This window comes from Stegostoma tigrinum, chromosome 11 (genome assembly GCF_030684315.1).
Source record: "Stegostoma tigrinum isolate sSteTig4 chromosome 11, sSteTig4.hap1, whole genome shotgun sequence".
NCBI classification, from domain to species: Eukaryota; Metazoa; Chordata; class Chondrichthyes; order Orectolobiformes; family Stegostomatidae; genus Stegostoma; species Stegostoma tigrinum.
The window spans coordinates 21,084,791-21,111,657 of NC_081364.1; the positions used below are offsets into that span (position 1 = coordinate 21,084,791).

The 26,867-nt window shown below is 40.7% G+C and overlaps 1 protein-coding gene across 3 annotated transcripts in view; it reads left to right on the plus strand.

The window, feature by feature from the left end:
- Positions 1–26,867, plus strand: part of iars1 (isoleucyl-tRNA synthetase 1) — a 183,617-nt gene that overhangs the window by 50,284 nt on the left and 106,466 nt on the right. For all 3 annotated transcript variants that reach the window (XM_059649825.1, XM_059649823.1, XM_059649826.1), the window contains exons 10-13: positions 309–404; positions 3,878–4,000; positions 4,390–4,481; positions 19,244–19,342. In XM_059649825.1, coding sequence (XP_059505808.1) covers positions 309–404; positions 3,878–4,000; positions 4,390–4,481; positions 19,244–19,342 — 410 coding nt within the window. The remainder of the gene's footprint in view (positions 1–308; positions 405–3,877; positions 4,001–4,389; positions 4,482–19,243; positions 19,343–26,867) is intronic.

The following is a 26,867-nucleotide window of genomic DNA, read 5'->3' on the forward strand; positions in this document are numbered from 1 at the left end:
TTGTGACCATATTACTTCCAGGTATTTATTCCCTGTTTAAATTGCTTTTCGGGTTCAAGCTCAGCACAGAATAAAGCGTTAGTCAATAAATGCTGAACTCATGCTGTTGCTCTGTGCTGGCTATGAGAAACCAAACAACAAATGGCAACTAATGATGTCAACTATTTTAAAGTTGCTTTTGCAAAATTTTAATGACTGTGTGCTGTCTTAATTATCCATACCCATAAGTTTATTGAATGGTGAATTGGTTAATTGTGCAGAATTCATAAAGTATGTAGGTGACCTTCAGTAACAATGCTGTCTTTCAGTGCAAAGAAACTGGAGCCTTCACTGTTCTTGTGGACAACTATGTTAAAGAGGAAGAGGGTACAGGAGTTGTACATCAGGCACCATACTTTGGTGCAGTAAGTACAGTTTTCTTTGAAATTAAATAACATTTAATTTGATCCCTACTGACCTTGATCTTCCTCACCATCTCGGCCGATGTGCACAACTCTAAAATCTGTATGTATTTCAGCCATTGTAAATTGTGCATCCTTGTGTTCTTGGGAGATGTAATGTTGACATTCAGTGAAATTCAGACCAACGTTACCAGGAAAGTTTTTCACCTGAAATTTCACAAATGTCTTTTGAACTGCAGTGGAGTTATTTTTCTTGTTTCTGCACTGGTAAACAGCCTTAAAATGATCTACCGGAAATGAAATTACTTCCACATCTGTGTAGAACAGTTTACGGATGTCCCAATTGCAATCTCCTTTTGAATAACATTGTAATATTGTTACCATTACTTTTCAGCTGTTTCTGTGCCAGTTGTACTGAATGTTTGACATTGTAGTTTATAGTATATAACTTAGATCCTGCAGTAATCCGCACTGTTAATCATTGAGTATTATATGTGAGTGAAAAGCTAAATGGAGAGCAAAGAGCTACATGGTCTGTGTGGAGTTGGCACATTTCCCCTGTCTGCATGAGTGTCCTCTGTTTTCCTGCCACAGTCCAAGGATGTGCAGGCTAGGTGGATTGGCGATATTAAATTGCCCACAGTGTGAAGGGATGTGCAGGCTGGGTGAATTAGTTATGGGATGTTTGAAGGGTGGATGTGGGCTTGAAGGGCTGAGTGGCCTGCTTCCACACTGTAGGGATTTTATGATTCTATGAAGAAGAAGAGAGAATCCATGAAACAATGTGTGGTTGCTAGAATACCTTGAAAGGGCTGTGAAATAAACTTCAAGTTGTTAAAGGATAACAGAACAAAGAGTGAATAGTAATTTGATACCAAAGTAGATCTTAAAATGAACGCAAGGATGAGGCAGGAGACTACTTGGGGTGAAGCAAAGCTGGAGACTGATTTTTAAATGAAGATTGTAAATCTTTTTACAAAAGCAAAACAAACTAAAAATTTTAAAAATGCTAGAAGTACTTAGCAATTCAGGTTACTTCTATGGGGGAAACAGTTTTAAAGTTTCAGGTTGACACTTTTTCAGAACTGAAATCTTAATATGTGAATCTCTTATTCATTCAGTGAGACAAGCATTAAAGTGGAACTTATCAGGCACTGGCAGTTTTCATTTGGAACTAGACCATGTGCTTTGGTTCTCAATAATGGAGTTTGTGAGCACGAATTGCAATTATTGATGTTTGAGAACGGGAAAAACATTCATTGATGTATTAGTAGCAGAGAGGAACAACACCTACCTCTCTTCTAGTGGCTAAAAGAATGGACTTCTGAATGAGCTAGATGTAGATTTTGAAAAGCAGCTTGCATTAAGCAAATATCAATGGTTTGCATCTCTTGAATTGATGTGAGAGTGTAGTTTGAGGTTTTGAAATTTAGCCTGTTGGGTTGCATGGTTATTAGACAGCTGCACTTTTGGAAACTCCAGATGTACGGATGGAGGAGGCTGTATGCTGGTGAATCACAACACCAACCGCTAGCTCAAGGGGCAAAGTAGACTCTGGGATGGCCCTCCCAGATAACTGATTCTGTCAAAAAATAATACATTAATTGCATTTGTAAAGCTAGTATGAAATAGCTACTGAAAGAAGAGACAACCAAGAGGAATAGCAACAAACAGTTATTAATGCAATTTGTGTTTCATTTTCTGTTTAGAACAGAATAGTTTAAATGTTGCGATGGATTTATAACACGTGTCTGTTGTGTAAAACATCTTAATTTTGGTGGTATTTGTTAAAACATGTGACTTTTCCAGGAAAATGATGAAAGAATGGCTTGTGGTAAATTGCTTGTCATGTAGAAATATGTGCATTTTTGACTATTTTGAATATAATTTGAACTTGACCTGTAAAAACAGCAACAGGCTGTTTTCATATTTCATCAAATGCAAAATTAAAGTTGATTTTGATGTATAACCTGGATTTATTATACTAATCATGATTTAAGACTTCCTTTTTGAGGTTAAGCTAAAAGTAGGTAAGAGTTTTTTTTTTGCTTTAGTTTTCCAAGCATAATGTTTTGAGGTTCTCATTCTGTTGTGGTGCAGTGGCCTAGATTTTTCTAGTACCCAGACGGTCATTATTCCAGTGTAGATGGGATTGCACATGGGACCAACATGCAGCATGTGTACAGCAGCTCCGAGGTTCTGCACACGGGTCTCAGAGGCCTGTGCAACCACAAAGAAAGTTCAAGGGAATGCTGTTGGGGACCCTAAGTATCTCCATCACAGCAGGCTCTAAATGAATCACCTGTGAAATTGAAGATTCCACTGGCCAATTCCTATATACCTGGAGCCCTCCAAAAGTCTCCATTTAAATCAGACAACTCGGAGGGTTCCACTGAAACTTAACAGTTAATTAGGAAACATAGACTAACTGAGTAATGTTCAACTGACCTACCCTTCCAGTATCCTAACCTCACACTTGCATCATGTCCTGAGCATGTGAGAGCAGCTGTCAAGGTGCCTGTCTGTGATTCTGGATCTTAGACAGTTGGTGTCAGTGATTTTAGACCTTTTCAGTTCCAGAGTATGGCAGCTGACTATTGTTCAGAGGTGACACAGTTTTTGCCTTTACAAGAGCTGTCAGAACAGAAGTACAACTCCACATCTCCTGGAGAAGCCATGATCAAAATATCCTGGGGGGCATAATGGCATAGTGGTTAGCACTGCTGCCTCTCAGTGCCACGGACCAGGGTTCAGTTCCACCCTCGGGCAACTCTGTGGAGTTTGAAAGTTCTCCAGGTGCTCCAGTTTCCCCCCCTCAGTCCAAAGATGTGCAGGCTAGGTGAATTGTTCATGCTAAATTGCCTGTAGTGTTCAGGGACGTGTAGGGTCTGCGTGGGATGCTGTGAGGGTCGCTGTGGGACTAATGGGCCTGTTTCCACACTGTAGGGATTCTGTGATCTATGATCTAAATGCAGTGCAGTCTTTTGATTTTTTTTTTAAAAAAAAAAAGACTGGTTAGTCAATCTGTGTGAAATGCTACTCCTTGGAAAATCTGTCCCAGTCTATTTTTGGTCAGTCTCACAGAATCACCAGTGACTATAGTAGGTTAGACTTGGATTTAAAAAATAAAAACCTTTTCTTAAAACATTGTAGCCTTAACCAGTTTTGTCCAAACAAGCAGCAACTTATGAAAATTGTGCCTTCTCAAGTAGCACCTTTTTGGGTCAATGTTGCAATTGATGCTTCTTAGCGAAGAATATTTGGAAATCTGATTACTTTCGTATTTTTCCAGCTGATCCTTGAGCTGTAAGCATTCTTTATTGCATGTCAGTCCAGAGGTAAAAGGTAAATTGGGTTAAAAGAAGTAAAGGAATTGTGCCAAAAAATTTACTGATATTCTTGGGGAAGCCAATTTTGTTGTTTTGCTTTTCCTCCAAAATCCATGTGTTGAGGCTGAATTTAATTTTGCCCTGCAGGATGATTTCCGTGTGTGTGTGGATTATGGCATAATCCAGAAAGATTCAACACCAGTGTGTCCAGTGGATGCATCTGGCTGTTTCACAGCTGAAGTGAAGGACTTTGCTGGATTGTATGTTAAGGTTAGTGGATGGTTGTTATATGTTGCAGTTTTGGAAGGATTATTTAAATAAGTAAGGAGATGTTACATTTTATAATATGGCCGTTTATCCATGTAAAAATGTTATGTTACTGTGCAGAGATTTTTAGTTAGTCACCATAAACTGCAATGACCTAATGCAGTGCAAGGTCTGAAAAATGACTTGCTTTCATTTGATTTAATTTCAATATGTCAGAATATAGTAAAATAACTAGTTTTTAAAACTAATTCTGCTTTTTTCTGTTCAAGTTTGTCAAAGAACTTAAGTTTTTTTTTTAACAACAATAACTATCCGTTAAGTTCCGAGATTTTAATATAAAATCGTGAAAATAGCTATCAGCAGTTGCCTGAGTTCTGATTTTATTCTTTTAGGATGCTGACAAGCATATCCTTAAATATCTGAAAGAGAAGGGCCGAGTAGTACGTAGCGGTACTTACAAGCACAATTATCCATTTTGTTGGAGGTAAGTGCTGTAGGAAATGCATGTTGTCTTCAGAAATGTTATCAGAAAGTGATTTAGAATTTTGCATGCTAGCATTCAGTTTATGTAAAAAAAAAGGGTTGAAGTTACCTTTGCACACGTTGATCACAAAAAAATGATTTGCTAGGTTATCAAGAAATATCTACCTTCTTAAGGACTCTCTGGTCTCTTTTTCATCTATACTGGTGTGGGAGAAATTGTTTTGACTCATGGGGCACTGGCACTATTATTGATGAAGTCATGCTTGAATCAAATGTCCTTCCATGTCCCATAACTAGGACTTTGGTGTGGCCTTTAAACTAAATAGCCAGGATTTGGGGTGGGGAGAGACTCTGGGAAATTCAAAAGAAAGAAAAAAGCAGTGTAATTGTGACCAAGTGTAATAGGGAGGACCGAACATGCAGACATAAAAGGGCGGCAGCAAATAAGTTATGGAGAAATGCCTTAAAACTAACGGGGGTGGATTTGAAGCAGTGTTTCCTTTTATAGCTGCACAGGTATGCAGTCACTCCAAGGTTAAGTTTACAGCAATTGGTGTGAAACATGAGAAACCTGTCCACCTTCTGAACTGAATTCTAGGCTCTTTTGAACTAGAGCTCTGATCCTTTTATTCTGAATGAAAATTAAACCAATTGCCTTATGTTTATTCTGACTGTCATAAAGTATATGTTTTGTACTTTTAATTTATTAACACAACAGAAGTTCTCCCAGGAGTGTGACTGCCATCATTTCCTGGAACTGATGACTTGGAAAGGTTATCCAAATATAACTTTCTGACCTTTGCTTAAAAAACAACTCCACAGAACTGACCCACATCTACTTCTGTTTTGAAATCCAAGTTCCAAGATGTATGTTTTGCATCTTTCACCATTTTAGGTCAGGTACAATCTCAAACATTTTGAAATTTGCAATTGTAATACCGTTCTTTGAGGAAGCAAGGAGAGAGAGAAAAATGGGAATGAAAGGAAAAGTTTATTGCTAAGAGATATTATTTCCAAGTGCGTTAATAAGATGACTCAAAAGTCAATGTAGTTTTACAAACTGAAAATCTTGTTAGGAAAGAAGAAATGTTTGTTTTTGAGCACTACCTGCCATTCTAGTTAGAGGAACCGGTAGATGTGCACCACACAAGATTAGAATACAAGGCCAATTTTGAAGCGATTAGGCAAGATCTTTCAAGAGTTATTTGGGAGCAGATGTTTGTAGCTAAAGGAATGGCTGAAAATGGGAAGCCTTCAAAAATGACACCTCAAGAGCCCAGAGACACTAGTCCTGTTAGGGTGAAGGACAAGGCTGCTAGCTGTAGGGAATGCCGGATGACTGAAGAAAGTGAGGTTTTTGTCAAGAAAAAGAAGGAAGCATATGTCAGGTGTAGATAGTAGGGATTGAGTGACTCCCTTGAAGAGTAGAAAGCTGTAGAACTATACTTGAGAGAAATCAGGAGAGCAAAAAAAAGGGACATGAGATAGCTTTGGGAAGTAGGATTAAGGAGAATCCAAAGGGGTTCTGTATATGCAATAAGGACAAAAGAGTAACTAAGGAGAGAATAGAGACCCTTAAAGGTCAGCAAGGCCAGTTATGTGTGGAACCGCAGGAGATGGGGGAGATGCAAAATGAGTATTTTGCATCAGTGTTTAGCGTGGAGAAGGATATGAAAGATGGGGAATGTGGGGAATAAATAGCGACATATTGAAAAATGTCCAAATTGCAGAAGAGGAGATGCTGAACGTCTTAAAATGCACAATGGTTGATATATCCCTGGGACCTGATCAGGTGTATCTAGAACTCAGAACTCAGTGTGGGAAGCTCGGCAAGTGATTCCTGGGCCTGTTGCTGTGAGATTTGTATTGCTGATCGCCACAGATGAGGTGGCAATAGACTGGACGTTGGCTAACATGATGCCTCTGTTAGGGTGGTAAGAAAAAGCTAGGTAGCTATAGACCGGTGAGCCTGACATCAGTGACGAACAAGTTGTTGGAGGGAATCCTGAGGGACAGGATTTACATGTATTTGGAAAGGTGAGGACTGATTAGGGATAGTCAACGTGTGGGAAATCCATGTCTCACGAACAGAGCTTTGAATTGTTTTTTGGAGAGTATTGGTGAGGACAGTGGCGGATGTGATCAATATGGACTTCATGAAGGCATCCAACAAGGTTCTTGAAGGTAGACTGGTTAGCAAGGTTAGATCACATGGAATAGAGGGAGAACTAGCTATTTAGATACGGAACTGACTCGAAGGTGGTAGACAGGGTGGTTGTGGAGGGTTACTTTTCAGACTGGAGGCCTGTGACCAGCAGTGTGCCACAAGGATTGGTGCTGGGTCCAGTGGTTTTGTCATTTATCTCAATGATTTGCATTTGGCCATTGGATGTATGGTTAGTAAATTTGTAGGTGATACCAAAATTGGAGGCTTAGTCGAGAGCGAAAAAGGTTACCTCTGAGTACAACCTTGATCAGATGAGGCAATGGGCTGAGGAGTGGCAGATGGAGTTTAATTTAAATAAATGTGAAGTACAGCACTTTGGAAAGGCAAATCAGGGTAAGGACTTGTGCACTTTTAATGATAAGGTCCTGAGAGTGTGGCTGAACAAAGAGACCTTGGAATGCCTTTCATAGTTACTTTTAAAAATGGAGTCCCAGGTAGACCGAATAGTAAAGAAAGCATTTGGTATGCATGTCCTTATTGGTTAGTGCATTGAGTTGGGTTGGGAGGTCATGTTTTGGCTATACAGGACATTGGTGAGGCCACTATTGGAATACTGTATGCAATTTTCTTCTCCCTGCTATGGGAAGGATGTTGTGACACTTGAAAGGGTTCAGAAAAGGACATTGCTAAGTTGGAGGGTTTGACCTATAGGGAGAGGCCAAATAGGCTGTGGGCTATTTTCCCTGGAGTGTCTGAGGCAGAGGAGTGACCTTTTATAGAAGTTTACAGAATCATGAGGGGCATGGATGGGGTGAAAAGCCAAGGTCTTCTCCCTGGGGTGCAGGACTCCAAAATTAGAGGGCATAGGTTTAAAGTGAGGGGGAAAGATTTAAAACTGATCTAAGAGGTGATGTTTTCATGCAGAGCGTGGTGCATGTATAGAATGAACTGCCAGAGAAGGTAGTGGAGGCTGATACGATTACAACATTTAAAAGACGTCTGGATTGGTATAGATATAACACATCACTCACACCCCGCCCCCGCAATAACCGCCCAAAGAGAATCCCCCTAGTCCTCACATACCACCCACCAACCTCCGGATACAACACATCATCCTCTGACACTTCAGCCATCTACAATCCGACCCCACCACCCAAGTCATTTTTCCATCCCCACCCTTGCCTGCCTTCTGGAGAGACCACTCTCTCCAGGACTCCCTTGTTCGCTCCACACTCCCCTCCAACCCCACCACACGTGGCACCTTCCCCTCCAACCGCAGGAAGTGCTACTCTTGCCCCCACATCTCCTCCCTCACCCCCATCCCAGGCCCCAAGATGACTTTCCATATTAAACAGAGGTTCACCTGCCCATTTGCCAATGTGGTATACTGTATCCACTGTACCCAGTGTGGGTTCCTCTACATTGGGGAAACCAAGCGGAGGCTTGGGGACCACTTTGCAGAACACCTCCGCTCAGTTCGCAGTAAACAACTGCACCTCCCAGTCGCGAACCATTTTAACTCCCCCTCCCATTCCTTAGACGACATGTCCGTCATGGGCCTCCTGCAGTACCATAATGATGCCACCTGAAGGTTGCAGGAACAGCAATTCATATTCCGCTTGGGAACCCTGCAGCCCAATGGTATCAATGTGGACTTCACCAGCTTCAAAATCTGCACCCCCCCCCCCCCCCGGTCACTGCATCCCAAAACCAGCCCAGCTCGTCCCCGCCTCCTAACATGTTCTTCCTATCCCCTCCTCCCACCTCAAGCCACACCTCCATTTCCCACCTACCAGCCTCATCCCACCTCCTTGACCTGTCCATCCTCCCCGGACTGACCTATCCCTTCCCCCACCTCCCCACCTATACTCTCCTCTCCACCTATCCTCTCTATCCATTTTCAGTCCACCTCCCCCTATCTCCCTATTTATTTCAGAACCTCTCCCCATCCCCCTCCTTTGCTGAAGGGTCTGGGCCCGAAACGTCAGCTTTTGCGCTCCTGAGATGCTGCTTGGCCTGCTGTGTTCATCCAGCTTAACACTTTGCTATCTTGGATTGGTATAGGTTTAGGAAGGGTTCAGAGGGATATCTGCCAAATGCTGGCAAATGAGACTAGATTTATTTAGGAAACCTAGTTGTCATGTTCAAGTAGGACCCAATATCTGCTTCCATGCTGTACACCTCTATGCCTCTATGACAGGTCATGGAGTTGGAGATGATACATAATACACAAATTTGGAAAAGTAGGCCGTCTATCCCCTCAAAACTGCCCCTCATTTGTCAGCATCATGGCTGACGTGTTTGCTTCAAATTCCACATTCCTGTTTACCTTGATAACCTTTGAATCCTTTGCCGAGCAAGAATCAATCTATCTCTGCCTTAAAAATTTTCAGTGACCTTCTTACTGCTGCTATCTGAGGCAGAGTTCTGAAATTGATTAAACCTTAGAAAAAATCTGTCGAGAGAACAAATTTCCATAATTTAATTTAATCCGAAACATAGCAACAGTTTGTTTGACCAAACCTGCCACGAGATGTAAGAATGTAAAAGGAGACGGAGGCCATTCAGCCAGTTCTGTGTGTTCTGCTATTAATGATGTCATGGCTGATCTAAACAGGATCAGCAGTGAAATTTACCATCTGTAACCAAAATGTGTTTCAGTCAATTACAACAGTCATGTTTCTGCCTCAGCTAAAATGAAATAAATCAACGCAGTTACAGAACTACACTTTTTTCTGTGTATTTCTGATGCATAAATGTCAACTTTGAAAAGCTGACCACTCAAGAACAGGCTTGTTTAGAAGAATATAGCATGAGCTTGAGTATTACATTCTACCTCAAAGTATGAACAGTTGATCACCGTTGCTGTATTCCACAATCAAATCAATGGCTGTTATGAATTTTCTGGACTTGTGCTGTCACAGCTACTTGGACTGAAAAATAATGGCAGTGTGAATGTATTTAAATGTGAGTATAGCAAATGATTCAAGTAAAATAAAACCACTGCTTGCTGTTGTCACACTTCATTCCAATACCAGTTGGAACACTTAATCAGTGTTATGTGCAATTAAGCATTTTTGAAATACCCATTGTTGATTGAGATTTGGATAGTTTTCCATCATTGGCATAGCCCATGTCAAAGACTTGAGATCCATTCAGAAATTGGTGCATGATCTCATTGAGTGGGATGTAGACAAGGTTTGTGGTTCCTGAGGCAGCTGTGGACCAGTGTAGGCTGATTACAATGTAGATTGTAAACCTTGGTTAGGTCTCAGAAGGGAGACTATAAGACATAAGAGCAGAAATTAGGCCATTTGGCCCACTGAATCTGCTCTGCTATTCAGTCCTGGCTGATAAGTTCCTTAGCCACATTCCCCTGCTTTCTCCCTGTAACCCTTGATAATCAAAACCTACTTATCTCACTCTTAAATATATTCAATGACCTGGCCTCCACCGCCTTCTGTGGCAGTGAATTCCACAGATTCACTACTCTATGACTGAAGTAGTTTCTCCTTATCTCTCTCTGTTCAAAAGGTCTCCTGTTTTAGGCTGTGCCCTCGGGTCCTAGACACTCCCACCAATGGAAGCATCCTCCCAGCATCCACTTTGTCTAGGCCATTCAGTATTCTGAAAGTTTTAATTAGATCCCCCTCAGCCGTCTAAATTCCAATGAGTATTGTCCTAGAGTCCTCGAACATTCCTCATATGTTACTCCTTTTTGTGTGTCCAACTGCTCTTCTGTTTCTTTGGACTCTATTCCCACCTATCATTTACTCCTTACCCTCTGCCACCACCCTATCTTTTGCATATAAACCGATATTTTCCAATCAGTTCTGATGAAAGGTCACTGGACCTGAAACGTTAACTCTGATTTCTGTTCACCAATGCTGCCAGACCTGCTGAGCTTTACCAGCATCTTCTGTTTTTTTTCTCCTGATTTACAGCATCCACATTTCCTTCATTTTTTTTTTGTTTTGAATAGAAAATGTTTTTGAGCCATTACTGAACACATTCAGTGATTTTTATTAAGGAATATGCAGAGGTGTAATCAAGGCATCTGAGCTCACACAAACCTGAATGTGGTAGAGTCCGTCTAAGGCGCATTGGACTTATCTACTCTCTCAGACCTCAGCAGACGAGAATGAAAGCAAGCCATTCATGATTCAGAAGGACTACCTATGAAGAAAAAAATTTTTCAGGTGGCGGGTTGGTTACCGATTGAGTGGGCTGCTTTGACCTGAATGGTATGGAACTTGTGTGTTTTTGGAGCAGCACCCAAAATCCACAAGATGCCGCTGCTGTGAAATTCAGCGATGGCAATGACATTGAAGCTAACAAAGGCACAATGAAATTTCAACTGGAAGATGAGCTGAGGCACTGCTGGAGTCTGCTACTGTTAGAAGTGGAAATAAGTGCTCTTGATGCTCGAGGGGTTATGGAATTTGAAACTACTGTTAGCATTAAATGGAATGCCAAGATTATGAATGATATGCCACACCCTTGGAAACTGGTCACGTTTGTGGTCGGGGAAAAAAGATCTTATCTAATTTTTTAAAAAGTTTAATTTTGCCCAGAATCCACGGTCTTTTGGAGGGGAGAGAATTCTGACTTGCGTCTAACTTTGGAATTATGATTCCTTTTGTTTTAGATTCCTTTTTAACAGAAGCAAAATATTGTGGATGCTGGAAATCTGAAATAAAAAGGCAAAATCGTGGCAGGTCATACAGGTTGTGTGGCATCTATGAAGAGAGGAATGGAGTTTTTAATTCATTCATGGGTTGTGGATGTTGTAGGCTGAGCTAGCATTTACTGCTCATGCCTAGTGCCTTTGAGAATGTGGTGATGAGCTGCCTTCTTGAACTGCTGTAGTTCATCTGTGTGCTGTAGGTTGACCCAAACGTCATTAGTGAAAGAATTCTCTGATTTTTGTCCCAGCGGCAGTGAAAGATCAGCAGTGTATTTCCAAGTAGGGATGCTGAGTTGTTTGGAGATGAACTTGCAGTTGGTGGTGTTCCTATGTATGTGATGCCCCTGTCCTTCTAGGTGGCTGTGGCCATGGGTTTCAATGATAGTGCCTAATGATCTTTGTTGAATTGTTGCAGTGCATCTTGTAAATGGTGCACATAGCTACTATTTAGCTTTGGTAATGGAGGTAACTAGTGGCTGTGATGCCAGTCACGTGAGCTATCTGTCTTGGATAATGTCAAACTTCTTGTGGTGTTGGAACAGCACTCATCGAAGCAACTGGGGAGCATTCCATCATACTCCTGATTTGTGCCTTGTAGATGACGGACAGCTTTTGGGAGTCAAGATGTGAGTTAGTCACTGGAGGATTCTCGGCACAGATCTCCTTTTGTAATCACAGTAATATATGGCTAGCCCAATTCAGTTTCTAGTTGATGCTAACCACCCAGGATTTTTGATCGTGGGGGATTTGCTGATGGTAACTTATTTGAATATTGAGCAGTGCTGGTTAGATTGTCTGTCTCTTATTGAAGATGGTCATTGTGTGCCATTTTTTGTGGAACAAATATTACCTAACACTTTAGGCTAGATCTGAATATTGTGCAGGTCTTACTGCATTTGGACATGGGCTGCTCCGCTGTATGAGGAGTTAGGAATGTTGTTGGTCATTGCGCAATCCTCAGTAAACATTTCCACTTGTGACCTTGCGATGGAGAAAAGGTCATTGATGAAATAGATGAAGATCATTAGGCTGAGGATACTGCCCTGTTGAACTGGTGCTGAGATGATTTGACTTCAAAAAAACACAATCATCTTCCTATTTGCTACATATGACTGCAACCAGTGGAGAGTTTGCCCCCAGTTCACATTGATTTTCCAGTATTACTTAGACTCCCTGATCCCCCACACTATCAAATCTGGTCTTGATATCAAGGGCCCCACCTCTCAAATGCCCCACCCTCTGGAACTTGGCTCTTTTGCCCCTGTTTAATTTAAGGCTGTAATGAGTTTAGGAGGTGATTAGCCACTTCAGAACCCAAACTGGGCATCGCTGAGCAGATGACGCTTGACATTCCTATGGATGACGCCTTTCATCATTTCATTGATGAAATTATTCTGCTTAGAATTAATGGTCATATGGCAAAATGTGGATTGATTTGGAGAATCATCACAGATTTGTTAAGCAAAATTGTGTCTAACAGACTTGCTGAAGTTTGTTGAAGAGGTAGCACAGAAGTAAGTGAAGGAGGAAGGCTGTTAATGTGGTGTATGAGTTTCCAAAAGATATTTCATATGTTGTCAGACAATAGATTTGTGATGAAGGTGATATGTCATGGAATGAAAGGGCCAGTAGCAATGTGGGTACAAAATTGGCTGAGGATAGGAAAAAGACAGGAATGGTTAATGGGTAATAAAATGTGAGGCTGGATGAACACAGCAGGCCAAGCAGCATCTCAGGAGCACAAAAGCTGACGTTTCGGGCCTAGACCCCTCATCAGAGAGGGGGATGGGGGGAGGGAACTGGAATAAATAGGGAGAGAGGGGGAGGCGGACCGAAGATGGAGAGTAAAGAAGATAGGTGGAGAGGGTGTAGGTGGGGAGGTAGGGAGGGGTTAGGTCAGTCCAGGGAAGACGGACAGGTCAAGGAGGTGGGATGAGGTTGGTAGGTAGCTGGGGGTGCGGCTTGGGGTGGGAGGAAGGGATGGGTGAGAGGAAGAACCGGTTAGGGAGGCAGAGACAGGTTGGACTGGTTTTGGGATGCAGTGGGTGGGGGGGAAGAGCTGGGCTGGTTGTGTGGTGCAGTGGGGGGAGGGGATGAACTGGGCTGGTTTAGGGATGCAGTGGGGGAAGGGGAGATTTTGAAACTGGTGAAGTCCACATTGATACCATATGGCTGCAGGGTTCCCAGGCGGAATATGAGTTGCTGTTCCTGCAACCTTCGGGTGGCATCATTGTGGCAGTGCAGGAGGCCCATGATGGACATGTCATCAAGAGAATGGGAGGGGGAGTGGAAATGGTTCGCGACTGGGAGGTGCAGTTGTTTGTTGCGAACTGAGCGGAGGTGTTCTGCAAAGCGGTCCCCAAGCCTCCGCTTGGTTTCCCCAATGTAGAGAAAGCCGCACCGGGTACAGTGGATGCAGTATACCACATTGGCAGATGTGCAGGTGAACCTCTGCTTAATGTGGAATGTCATCTTGGGGCCTGGGATGGGGGTGAGGGAGGAGGTGTGGGGACAAGTGTAGCATTTCCTGCGGTTGCAGGGGAAGGTTAATGGGTGTTTTTGACATTGGAGGAACATTTTATAGTCCAGTTTCTCATGGGATCAGTATTGGGATCTTTGCTTATCTTCGTCTGGATGAGTAGATCTTGGTGTGCTGTAGACACTTGCAAAGTTTGTTGATAACACAAAACTTGGGAGGCCTGTAAACTGAGGAGGATACTGCAGAACTTCAAAAGACCATTAATATAATGGAGTGGGTGGATAATTGGCCGACAAAGTTCAGTGCAGATATGTATGAGATGTTGCACTTTGGTGCAAAGATCATGGAGAGATAGTATACAACAAAGGGAACTATTGTAAATCATGTAGGAACAGAGAAATCTGGGTGTTTATGTACTTAAGTCATTTAAAATGACTAATGATTAGAGAGATGTTAATAAAGCATACAGAATTCTTGGTTTCATAAATAGGGGCATGGTGTACAAGAGCAGTGAGGTTATGATGAAATTGTCTAAAACACTATTAGACTTTTTCTGGAGTATTTTGTACAGTTCTGGGCAGCATGCTATGGAAAGGATAGCAAATGTACCCGAGAGAGAGCAGAAGAGATTTATGAGAATGGTTCCAGGGATAAATTCTTCAGTTATGAAGGAAGATTGGAGAAGTTCACACTCTTTTCCTTGGAGAAGAGAAGACATGAGCAATTTGATAGAAGTTTTTAAAATCTCAAGGGGTCTGGGCAGATGGGATAGGGAGAAACTGTACTCCCTTGTCAATGGATTAGGAACCTGAGGACACTGTTTTAGAAAGGAAGCAAATACAAGGTGAGGAAAAAAACATTTTCACGCAGAGTAGTCAGTGTATGAAATGCACTGCCTGGAGGTATGATGAAGATTGGTTCAGTTCAGGAATTCAAGAGAGCTCTGGATAATAATTTAAATATTAACAGTGTGCAGAGTTATGGAAAAAAGGAAGGAAATTAGTAGTGTTAGAGAACTGAGCCAGTGCAGACATGATGGCACAAACGGCCTTCATTTTGCACCACAACAATTCTATGATTCTGTGCCCCTTTGTGAGGAAAATGCATCAAATTAAACCTTTGGTCCTTTTGTGCAAGTGGATAAGTTTTGTTTTGACAAGGTTAAACTTCATTTTGTTTCTGTCTGCACAGAAGTTGTCAGACTTGTTGACTATCTCCATGTTTTGTTTTTACACAACTTTGACATTTTGTAGCCTTTGTTATTGAGAGTCTTTTTGGTTCCATTCCAATGATACAAGTGTACCAATAATTCTTTTAATGCATCATTTCAGTATTTTGTCTGGCCCATGCTTACTATTGGCAAACAGTTCCTTTGTCACTTCACTTTTATTACTTTTAATGCTTCTTGAGCTGTGACATTACATAAGCTTGCTTGGGATTGCCCTGTGAGCTCTTGAAAATCGCCTTTTATATTGCTTCCGTGATGAATTGAGCAGTGTCTTAACTTGGCAGTTTGTTCTTCAGTTAATTAAATCAGAATGGATGCCCAAAAACCTAAAATGGAAAAGAAAGTAGTTTCAGTGTCTAGGAGACTTGGATGGGAGAACAGTAATTTCATTTTACATAGATTTTAGCATACTCTTCCAGTGTTAGTCTTGTATTCTGAAATATAGAGCTCATGAACAAATGATTGTCATATACTGAAAGAAGTGGAAAGGAAGTTTTTTTAAAAAAAGTGAACCGTAGACTGCTCTTATTTGTAAGTTGCCAAGAAATTTGCATGTAAATTGTATTAACTGAATTTGTGACATTTGATTAAACCGGTTGTCAGGTAGATTTTCCTTTCGACAGGGAACATCATGTCGTCTCAGTCATTTGTATGGATGTGTTTTGGTCAAGGCTAACTCTGCATGTAGTTCATCAAAAATTTGACATTTTTGTTTTTGCAATTCTTGTGTATTTTGGGGAAAAAAAACTGTATGACTTTAATAGAATTATCTCTAGCCTGTTCCAACGTATCAACCAACGATGATATTTGCTCTTCAGTCCTCTCCTGCAGTACTACCATACCAAATTTTCTGATGTGATGCAATCTATGATTTTCCCCTTTGAAAATACTGCATTTGGTGTTCTAGTCTTCCCAATGTGAAATATCTTCACAATTTATATACAGCAAAGATATATCCCAATCAGGAAGAAAAATTCTACAGGGGGGATAAACTGGACACGGTTAACCAAGAAAGTTTTTAAGGATAAAATTGAATTGTAACAAAGAACAGTGTGGCAGAGAGAATTAGAAAGAAAAATTCAAAACCAATAACAGATGATCAAAAAATAATAGGAGAAAATAGACTAAAAATAAGTTTTAAATTTGGGGCTTGGCAGGTTACATGCGGAGAGGTTGTTTACTTTTGTGGGGGAGTCGAAAACCAGATGGTATAACCTCTGATTAGAAGTCCCCTATTTAAGGCAGTAAATTAGAAGGATTTTTTTCTGGGTCTAGTGAATCAGTGCAATTCTGTACCACAAAAGGCTGTTGAAGCTGGCTTGTGAAATATATTCAAGGCTGAAAGACAAAGTTTTCATCAGTTAGGGACTCTGATTATGAGGATGAGATAGGCAAATTGAGTTGAAGATTATCAGATGAGTCATGATTTAATTGATTGGCAAAGCAGAATCAATGGGCTTAAAGGCCTACTTCTGCTCCTATATTTAATCGTCTTTTATGGGAAGAAGTAATTTGAATATGCTGCATCATAATGACAAATCTAGGACCTCAGAAGCTCCGGAGCCAATGACACAACTCATCTACATCAATTAAGCAGATCAATACTGGTGTGACCTGAAGTGCACAATTCTGAATTTCAAATCCTTTCTCTTAGAAAACTGCTTTGAGTTATGGGCATATTCAGGCGCTGCATTCAGCTTGGAATGACATTCTGTTACAGATTTATGTTGTAATTAGTAACTACCCGATAATTGCAAAAGTAATGGATGAAGTTGGTTTGTTTTCACCCATTTCTTGGATATGAAATGATGGCAAAAATGTTTTATGCCCCAAAGGCACTATTAATGTTTGTTATTATATTTGGCAGTTTGCTTGAATATTGCATATGTAAGAGTTGATCACTTTGCATATGCTAATAAGTGGACCTGAGACATTATTTAAGGGCCCCACTTAAAATTTCCCCAAAATTGAGCGTGCTTTGCTGGGTTTGCTCATGTTTCCTGATTGCTTTAGCAATCCATCCAGTTTTTCTTGAAGTGATTTGCATGAGGTCACCAACCTGAAGATGACATTTTTTAAAAACCAAATGGTTAGAAATGAAACTGGTGACCTGACAAGTACCCACACATCCCTGAGATTATTGCTGCAATGGCCAGTCTCAAAATAACTTTAGAATCCAACTTTGGTGAATATGGCAGCATTTCAGGTTCAAAAATGTATGTAAATGAATTCCTCCACCCAAGCTGCCATTCATCAATTATAGGTGAGAAGAGATAACGGCATGACACCGTGCAGGTCATATACATTGCATTAGATACAACGTTTGCGTTTTGCTGTGTTGAGAAACAGCACAGATTTTAGTTTGCTTTAGTCAACTATTTTGTACTACTTAAATGTTGAGTGCTATTAAGATGTTTCACATATGAATCTTACAGACTTTATGATGAAAAATCTGTATCCACTAAGGACCTGTGTATTTTGTCATTGGAGGAATGATGGAGTTACAATTTTTTGTTTGGAGGATTCTAATGAAGTGAAGGAAAAGTTTCAGGATGATGTTACAATGGTATGAGCAAAAACAAAGCTGCCAGAAAAGCTCAGCAGGTCTGGCATCATCTGTGAAAGAGAAAAGAGTTAACGTTTCGGGTCCGGTGACCCTTCCTCAGAACCTTCCGTTTTGAGGAACGGTCACTGGACCTGAAATGTTAACTGTTTTCTCCACAGATGCTGCCAGACCTGCTGAGCTTTTCTGGCAGCTTTGTTTTTGTTCCTGATTTACAGCATCCACTGTTCTTTTGGTCTTTATATGATATGAGCATGGTGTCATGTATGTAATTAGTTTTTGAGTTTTTTAACATGTAAAATAAATCCTAAACCATTAATTTACACTTTTTGGTGGCATAACTTTGAAGGAAACTGTTGCTCACTAGTTTCCATGTTTTGTCCCACTGACCTAGACAATGGTGTCTATGATTTGATTCCTTAGGTAATGCCTGGTTTCTTTTATTTTAAGAGTTAAAGTGGATATGTACTTATTTAGCTTTTAATCCTCTCGACATGAAAGTAACAAGCTCTCAACTGACTTAGCTCCTGGTGCCAACCCTAATCCAATGAGTGTTGCTTTACTGATATATCTCCGTCCCAAACTATTTTAAATGAAAACAAATCAATCTGTGAGCAGTAATATGCAGATGGAATTCAGTTGGGAAAGTGAGGCTATGTCCTTTTATTTTAGGAAGAATAGAGACATAGACAATTTTGAATAAGGGAAAAGGCTTTGGAGATCTGAAGCATTGAGTGACTAGTGAATCCTAGTTCAGGATTCTGTGAAGGTTAACACAGAGTGTGAGCATTCATTTCAAGAGGGTTAGAATACAAGAGCAGATATATACTGCTCAGACTGCATACGCTTTGGTCAGACCACATTTTGAATATGGTGTCCTTTAAGGAAAGAAATTGCCATCCTTACGTGGTCTGGCCTACATGTGACTTCTGTCCCACAGCAATGTGGTTGACTCTGAACTGCCCTCTGGACAGTTAGGAATAGGCAATAAATGCTGCCTGGTCAGTGGCACCCTTATCCTGTGGACGAAAAAAGAAAAATAACATTGGGCCCTATATCTATGGAAAGATGTGCTGGCAATGGAGGCGGCACAGAGGATGTTCACAAGAATCTGAGAATGAAGGGCTTGTCTTTTGAGGAGTGTTTGAAGACTCTGGGTCCCAAACTTGATGGAGATTAGAATGATAATGGGAAACCCATTGAAACTGACAGAATACTGAAAGGCTTGGATAGAGTAGACATGGTGAAGATGTTTCCACTGGTAAGAGAGACTTGGACTGGAGGTGACAGCCTCAGAGTGAAGGGATGACCCTTGAGAACTGAGATGTTTCTTCTGACAGAGTTGGGAGTGCTTTGTTCCTGGACTGGAGGTAGAAAAATGCCAGCTCCTAGCGAGGGCTATAAAAGTTTTTGATCAATGAGGATGGACATGGGCTTGCAGTGGTGTTTCTCACGATTGAACAGTCTGCTGAAATTGTAACTTGAAGGTTCATACTTGTGTGAAGCAGTGAAGAATGCTACAGGAAATTTGTAAACTCACAAGTAGCTAATGTCCATTTTAAGCTTAAAGGCATTGTATTCAAATTTTTAAGGCTTTTTTGTGTCTCCTGCAATCTCATGGGTTAATGTCTCTCCATAGGTCGGAAACCCCACTGATTTATAAAGCTGTTCCAAGTTGGTTTGTACGAGTGGAACATATGGTGGATAAACTGCTGGAGAACAATGACAAATGCTACTGGTAATGTATTGACCAGCTGAATAAAAATGAGCATTGTTAACTTAAGACTGAGAGCCCAATTTCACTACCCTGCCTCACTTCAACAATGTGTCTCATTTTAATTGAGGTTTATTTGTCCGATACAAGTGCACATTAAGAATAGATTTGTAAGTGTTCATTGTTGTACAGCGCTATTTGTTGCTGTGCATTTTAGGATTTTATTGCAAATAATTTTCATTGTTAACAAACTTCATGCTTAACTTTAATTTTACAGCAATATTGTTCCATCTGCAGCTCTTCTAAACATCTAAAATTAAAGCCTTTTCTATAATCTGATGCATTGCAATTTGATCCAAGTAACTTAAAGGTCACCAGCATCAGATGAAATGCATGTAAGGATACTGAAAACAGTGAGAGTGGAAATTGCAGAGGCACTGGTCATAATTTTCCAGTTTTCCTTGGATTTGGGAGTGGTACCAAAAGACTGGAGAATTCTAAATTGTACACCTTTGCTTATAAAAGGGTCTAAACATAAGCCCAGAAACTCCAGGCCAGTTGGTTTAACCTCGGTGGTTGGAAAGCTTTTAGAAGTGATAATTCAGATGAAAATTAAGTCACTTGGGCAAGTATGAATTAATCAAGGAAAGCCAGTCTGGATTTACAGGCTAATCATATTTAACTAAGTTGCTTTGATTAACTTGAGTTTTTTGATGAGGCATGAGAAATGACTGAAGGTAATGCTGTTGTTGTGGAATGCATGGATATCCAGAAGAGATTTGAAAAAGTGCTACACAACAGACTTATCTGCAAAGCTAGAGCCCCTGGAATAAAAGGAAAGGTAGAAATGTGCATACAAAAGGCTGAATAACAGAAAACAACAAGTCAGAGTGAACTAAATTTCAGTCAAGGGGAAGGTTTATATTGGAGTTCCCCAGTGATAAATGCTAGGACGCTTGCTTTTTCTGATGTATGACCTTTTGACCTGTTCTAGATAGCAGAATTTTCAAAATTTGCAGCTTATGTAAAACTGAGGAGGATAGAGTGGAACTTCAGACAGACATGACCAGTTGGAGGAATGGACAGACAAGTAGCAGGTGAAACGATGCAGAGATGTATGAGATTAATTTTAGTAGGAAGAACACTGAGACAAAAGAAAATTTTTAAAGCTATATTTTTAAATGAAGCACATGAAGAGAAGAACCTGTATTTATATGTGCATAAATTACTGGAAGTGCCAGAAACGGTTGCGAGGACATACAGTAAATCATATGACATCCTTACCATTATCAATAGAGGCTAAGAGGGGGGGGAAATAAAAGCAAGGAAATTATATTGAACTTGAAGAAAACACTGACTCAGCTTCAACTGGAGCCTCTGGTCCTTGGCACCACACTTGGAAAGGATATGAATGTGTTAGAGAGAGTGCACCAAAAGTTCACTGGACTTGTGTAGATTCCAAAGAGTCCCCTCAACTTTCAAGCATGTAACTGAGTGCCATGTGAAGTAATTTTCATAGATGCTATACCAAAGCACTTTGCCATTAATCACTAACCTGCGAAAAATGCATTCAATTTTGGTATTAGGTGATTTATAAATCACGGAGGAATTTTAATAAATTTTAATGCCATTATGATTTAAATTAAATTCTGTTTCCAGCTACCACTTTCACATAACTTATTTAATGCATCTGCTCAGCCACTTGAATTTAAGTTATTTGAGTTTTCCATGAACTGAGTCAGCTAATGCAGTCCAGAGAACGAGCTGAAACTAGCCACACAATATTACACCCTGCTCTCTCCAACTACCGTAGCCAGAAGTCACATGACACTAGATTGTCGTCCAACAAGTTTATTTGAAGTCACGAGCTTTCGAAGCCTAGCCCCTTTGTCATTTGAAGTGAGAAAGAAGCGCACACACTCAATTTATGGGCAGAGAGATCAAGGGCAGGGAAATGAAAGGATCGTACAAATCGTGTGAGTGGACTGTTGAATAATAAGTCTCTGCAGGTGATCAAAAGAGTCAGTGTGAGTAAAATGTCACCATAACAGGGGAAAGGATGACAGATAGTCCATTTAAATGAGGCAGAGAGATAATTGCAAAAATTGAAAATAAGGTAGCATTGGAGACAAACCAAATGGCTGGAATAACATGGGAGGTAGAAGAGTCACATGCTGAGGGTCTAACCAAAGTAAGAAGTAATGTAAAACTGTACATACTAATTAAAGTAGAGAGATCATAACAATTTGTCATGGCGATGGTGTCAAAACAACAGAGTAAGGGAGATTTTACAGATACAGAACAGTGTGGTGGGGTTATATGTAGTGCAGCAGCAGGTACCCAAGATCATGGTGGAGGCAGTCTTCATGGATATAGAACTTGGTAATCAGTTCCTGATCAGCAATTCTGCATTGTTGTGTATCTCGAAGATTGCCTTGGAGGACATTTACCCAAAGTTCAGAGGCTGAATGTACTTGACCGCTGAAATGTTCCCTGACTGGGAGGGAACATTTCCTGTCCAGCAATTGTTGGGCAATGTCTCCAGTACCCCCTTATTTTTAATTTTTTTGTAATTATCTCTCTGCCTCACTTAATTGGATTATAGGTCATCTGCTTCCCTGTTATTCGGCTGTTGACACTTTATTCACACTGTTTGACTCTTTTGATCACCTACAGAGACTTATTATTTGACACTTCACTCATGCCATTTGTGTGAGCTTTTGATCTCTCTGCTTATGAATTCTGTATTTGTGTCCTTCTCTCTCACTTAGCCTGATGAAGGGGCTACACTCCAAAGGCTTGTAATAGCCCAACAGATTTATTTGAAATCACCTTGTGATGTGTGACTTCTGACTTTGTTCACAACAGTCCAACACCAGCACTTCCACATGTGATCACTGTGTTTCAGTGGTCTTATAATTTAAACTCAAATTCAAACATTACTTTGTTCGTATGAGACTTTAACCAAAAAGCAACAAGGGACCGTCTCGTGCACTAAGCCAAGGAATTTTACTTGGGTTATAAATAATACATACTAAAGCAGGATTGTAACTTTGTTGTGCGTACTATGGCTCTTGCTTCTCAGTTCCATTTAGGGCACAAGCAGATATTGCTTCTTTCCAATGCCTTCCACTTCTGATTGGAAGCAGGAAATCTTCAAATTTATTATATGCCTTGGTCACCAAAATCTGTTGCTCATTGACTCTTTCCAAGCCACAACCTTCCGTATGATCAACTACATAATTAAATTCTGATTAGCTTTGGCTAGGTAGCACTTATTGGTTTAAGGGATGCATGATCAAACTCTAATTGGCTGTCAAGGATGATAGCCATTTCCTGATGCCATCTTCCCCTATCTCCTGAGCGGTTCTGTCTGTTGCCAATCATCTGTGGGTCCATCCTCTTGATTACTTCTGCTACCTTGAAGATGATGAGCAGTGGAAACCTGGGAGCTTCAACACTCACGTTCCCTCCTGAATTACTCAACATCCTAATTTGAAATTATATTACGGTCAAAGTCCTGGCACTGTGGATGCACATACATGATATGAACAGCATTGGTTTAATAAGACAAAATAGATAGTGCTGAGGAATAAATATTTGTGTTACCATTGACTCTCATACCCTAAGAATGAGTCGCATTTTGGAATGTGATCATTGACCTGGGTATACATGGCTCATGTAAATTTCAGACCAATATTGATTGGCCACAGAATGAAGCTCGATTTTAAAAAAAAAACGAAGTTAGGTGAAAAACAAAACTAGAAACTAGAGCAACTGTGACCTCTGATTCATTCCCCAAGGTTTCTATTTCCCAGTCTTTGTATTTACCCGTTGCTTATTCTGGCCTGTTCAGGTTCACTTATAGCTTCCAGGTCCATTTTGAATTGACACACCAATCTACTTTAACTTAAAAAGCAATAAGTTGTTTTAATTTCCTCTAGTCCTATACCCCTCCTATCAGTGTCCAATTTGGGCCTGCAGAGAATCTCCATTAATAAATCTACATTGCACTGAAGCTCTGAAAAAGAGTCACTGGACCTGAAATGTTAACTGTGGAGAGAAAACAGATACTGCCAGACCTGCTGAGTTTCTCCATCCATTTCTGTCTGTGCTTCGCACCTCCAGCATTTGCAGCTCTTTATTTTATGTGCCTTGATGCTTAACATTTTTGTGAAGCACCTATTGATTTTTTTTTTAATATTTAAGATACCATATAAGTGCCAGTTGATGAATTAAGTTGGTAATACAAATTTGAAGAAAAAGACACATTTGCGTTTTTATTGTGCTTTCATGACCACCTGTCATGCAGCACTTTTATGCTTCAAGAGGTATTCACTGTTACAATACATATTGAAACTGAAAATTATCTGTAAAATGGTCAGAGGACAAGAAAACGGAGTGAGTGTATAAGTAGAGTCAGGTTGAGGGTGCAACGTCTGGAACTGGTCAGGGTCAGGTCTGTGATAATGAGAACTGCAGATGCTGGAGAATCCAAGATAACAAAATGTGAAGCTGGTTGAACATCTACAATCCTACTCATCCTCCGACACTTCTGCCATCTACAATCCGACCCCACCACCCAAGACGTATTTCCATCCCCACCCTTGTCTGCCTTCCGGAGAGACCACTCTCTCCGTGACTCGCTTGTCCACTCCACACTCCCCTCCAACCCCACCAAACCCGGCACCTTCCCCTGCAACCGCAGGAAGTGCTACACTTGCCCCCACACCACCTCCCTCACCCCCATCCCAGGCCCCAGGATGACATTCCACATTAAGCAGAGGTTCACCTGCACATCTGCCAATGTGTTATACTGTATCCACTGTACCCGGTGTGGCTTCCTCTACACTGGGGAAACCAAGTGGAGGCTTGGGGACCACTTTGCAGAACACCTCCGCTCGATTCGCAATAAACAACTGCACCTCCCAGATGCGAACCATTTTAAGGCCTCCTCCCATTCCTCAGATGACATGTCCATCATGGGCCTCCTGCAGTGCCACAATGATGCCACCCGAAGGTTGCAGAATCAGCAACTCGTATTCTGCTTGGGAACCCTGCAGCCCAAGCTTCAAGCTTCATGATCTCCCCTTCCCCCACTGCATCACAAAACCAGCACAGCTCGTCCCCTCCCACCCCCACTGCATCCCAAAACCAGCCCAGCCTGTCTCCGCTTCCCTAACCTGTTCTTCCTTTCACCCATCCCTTCCTCCCACCTCAAGCCACACCTCCATTTCCTGCCTACTAACCTCACCCTGCCTCCTTGACCTGTCCATCTTCCCTGGACTGACCTATCCCCTCCCTACCTCCCCACCTATACTCTCCTCTCCACCTATCATCTTTTCTATCCATCTTCGGTCCGCCTCTCCCTATTTATTCCAGAACCCTCACCCCATCCCCCTCTCTGATGGGTCTAGGCCCGAAACGTCAGCTTTTGTGCTCCTGAGATGCTGCTTGGCCTGCTGTGTTCATCCAACTTCACACTTTGTTATCTAGGGTCAGGTCTGTCTATTTTTGTTGGGAAGGTTGATATAATTTTAGATGGCCGTTTTTAAAAGAAGCTTGAAAAGCACACTGAAACTTTCTGACCTCCCCTAGATCAGTCCCACCAAACAAAAATTATATCGTACTTTTGAAAAGTAATAAGCATGGAGAGCCTTCATTCTCCCCTGCCAGTGGCTTTCTCAAATAGTTCTTCCCAGTTGCCCCTCCACACTTAATTTCAGCAGTGTATGATGGATTCGTGGACTTCCGTGACAGGAAGATAAAAATTTTATGTCTGTTTTCCCCTTGTCTCCCATCTGTTCCTTTTGCCTACCAAACCAACTTACCCCCAAAACCCAGAAACACACATGTTGCAATTTGTTTTGACACTTCTTACCGTAATAAGTGTCAGTCTATGTGGTGAGTTTTCTTTTGCCATTTTTTATGAATACACTGTATAGTTTGTAGTCTAAATAGTTAGAAATATTGTTTTTGCTCTTTTTAGCAAATTTGAGAAAACTTTGAAAATTATTAAAACAACATTTTTGATAAATTAAAATTGTTATCATTTTGTACAGAGACTCATGGATTTATGCCTAAAAATCTAACTTACTACTTTGTATGTTATTTGATTCTGTGTTAGACCTTTCTATTATCCTGATAACAGATTCTGAATTGAACTGAATTTCAATGAAATCTCTCCTGTGAGTTGTAACAACTATTACATTTGAAGCTCAAGTATTCCTTATGATTTCAATTCCTAATAGATTAATTTTACAAATTCTTTATGGAATACTCTAGTAAGGTATTCTTTCTTCTTGACTCCTGATGAACGATTGATTGCTCAATTCCTGTCTTACCTCCAGTTAAAACTGGCAGTGAATAGGTTTGAATGACTTTGGTTCATTTCAACAAGCCACCCAAGCCAGGTCAACCTATTTTCTGGGTTCACATTCTGGCGATTCACATTCAAGAATTTGCCTTGAGTTCTGTTAATCTTGATGAATTTAATGCTTTGTTTCATCCATGCATTCATGGAAATTCTGATTCATCAGGCACCTTGCAGCCTTTAAGTTGCCTTGGTATAGCTGCTAAAAATGGTAATGCTATATTTTACTTTGTCATAATAAATTGCTGCAATTAAATCTGTAAATAGTTGTGATCAGAGATAGTGGGAACTACAGATGCTGGAGAATCCAAGATGATAACAAAGTGTGGAATTGGATGAACACAGCAGGCCAAGCAGCATCTTGTGCTCCTGAGATGCTGCTTGGCCTGCTGTGTTCATCCAGCTCTACACTTTATATCTCTGTAAATAGAGTTGTGTGTTTTTGGCACTGATTCGAAGAAATTCTTCAGGGTGTGACCTTACAATCTCCCTTGTCCTGGTTTATTAGCTGGTGTAAATGGAGGAGAAAAATATTCTTTTGGTTAGAAACAGCTTAATTTATATTTGTTTTGAATTAAACTTGATGCAGGTATTTGCTTGATTAGACAACCCATTTTGTTGCACTCTGTATTTTGACACACAAGCTTTTGATGTTTTAGCCTGCATATGCAATATTTTCCAGTTTCTCAATGGAAGATGGGTAAGAGTTTTCATCTTTGTAGTTTGGAATATTCCAATCAGTGGTCTGAGGTGAAGATTCCTTGTGATGATCAAAATTTCTTTCTCCTACCATCTGCTATCTTTTTAAAAAGAAAAATCCTCACTTTACTGAGATTGGAGGATGAACCTATGGAATTCTCCCAAACAAGACTGTAGACACCAAGTTACTAAATGTATTTAAGAGAGACATATATTTGTAGACACTAAAGGCATCAAAGATGTAGGGGTATGTGTGAGAGGGCAGCGCTGAAATGGAGGAACAGCCATGATTGTAACAAATTTATGAGCTGGCTGAATGAGCTAAATGGCCTACTTGTGCCACTGTTTTCTAACTTTGTGATATTGCACCTTTACACCTGAAGTTTCATGAGATGCACCTGTATCTTGCACTTGAATTTGGAATTAGTATGATATAGCTGTATTTCAATGAAAATACTACTTTGGTTCTTTTTTTTT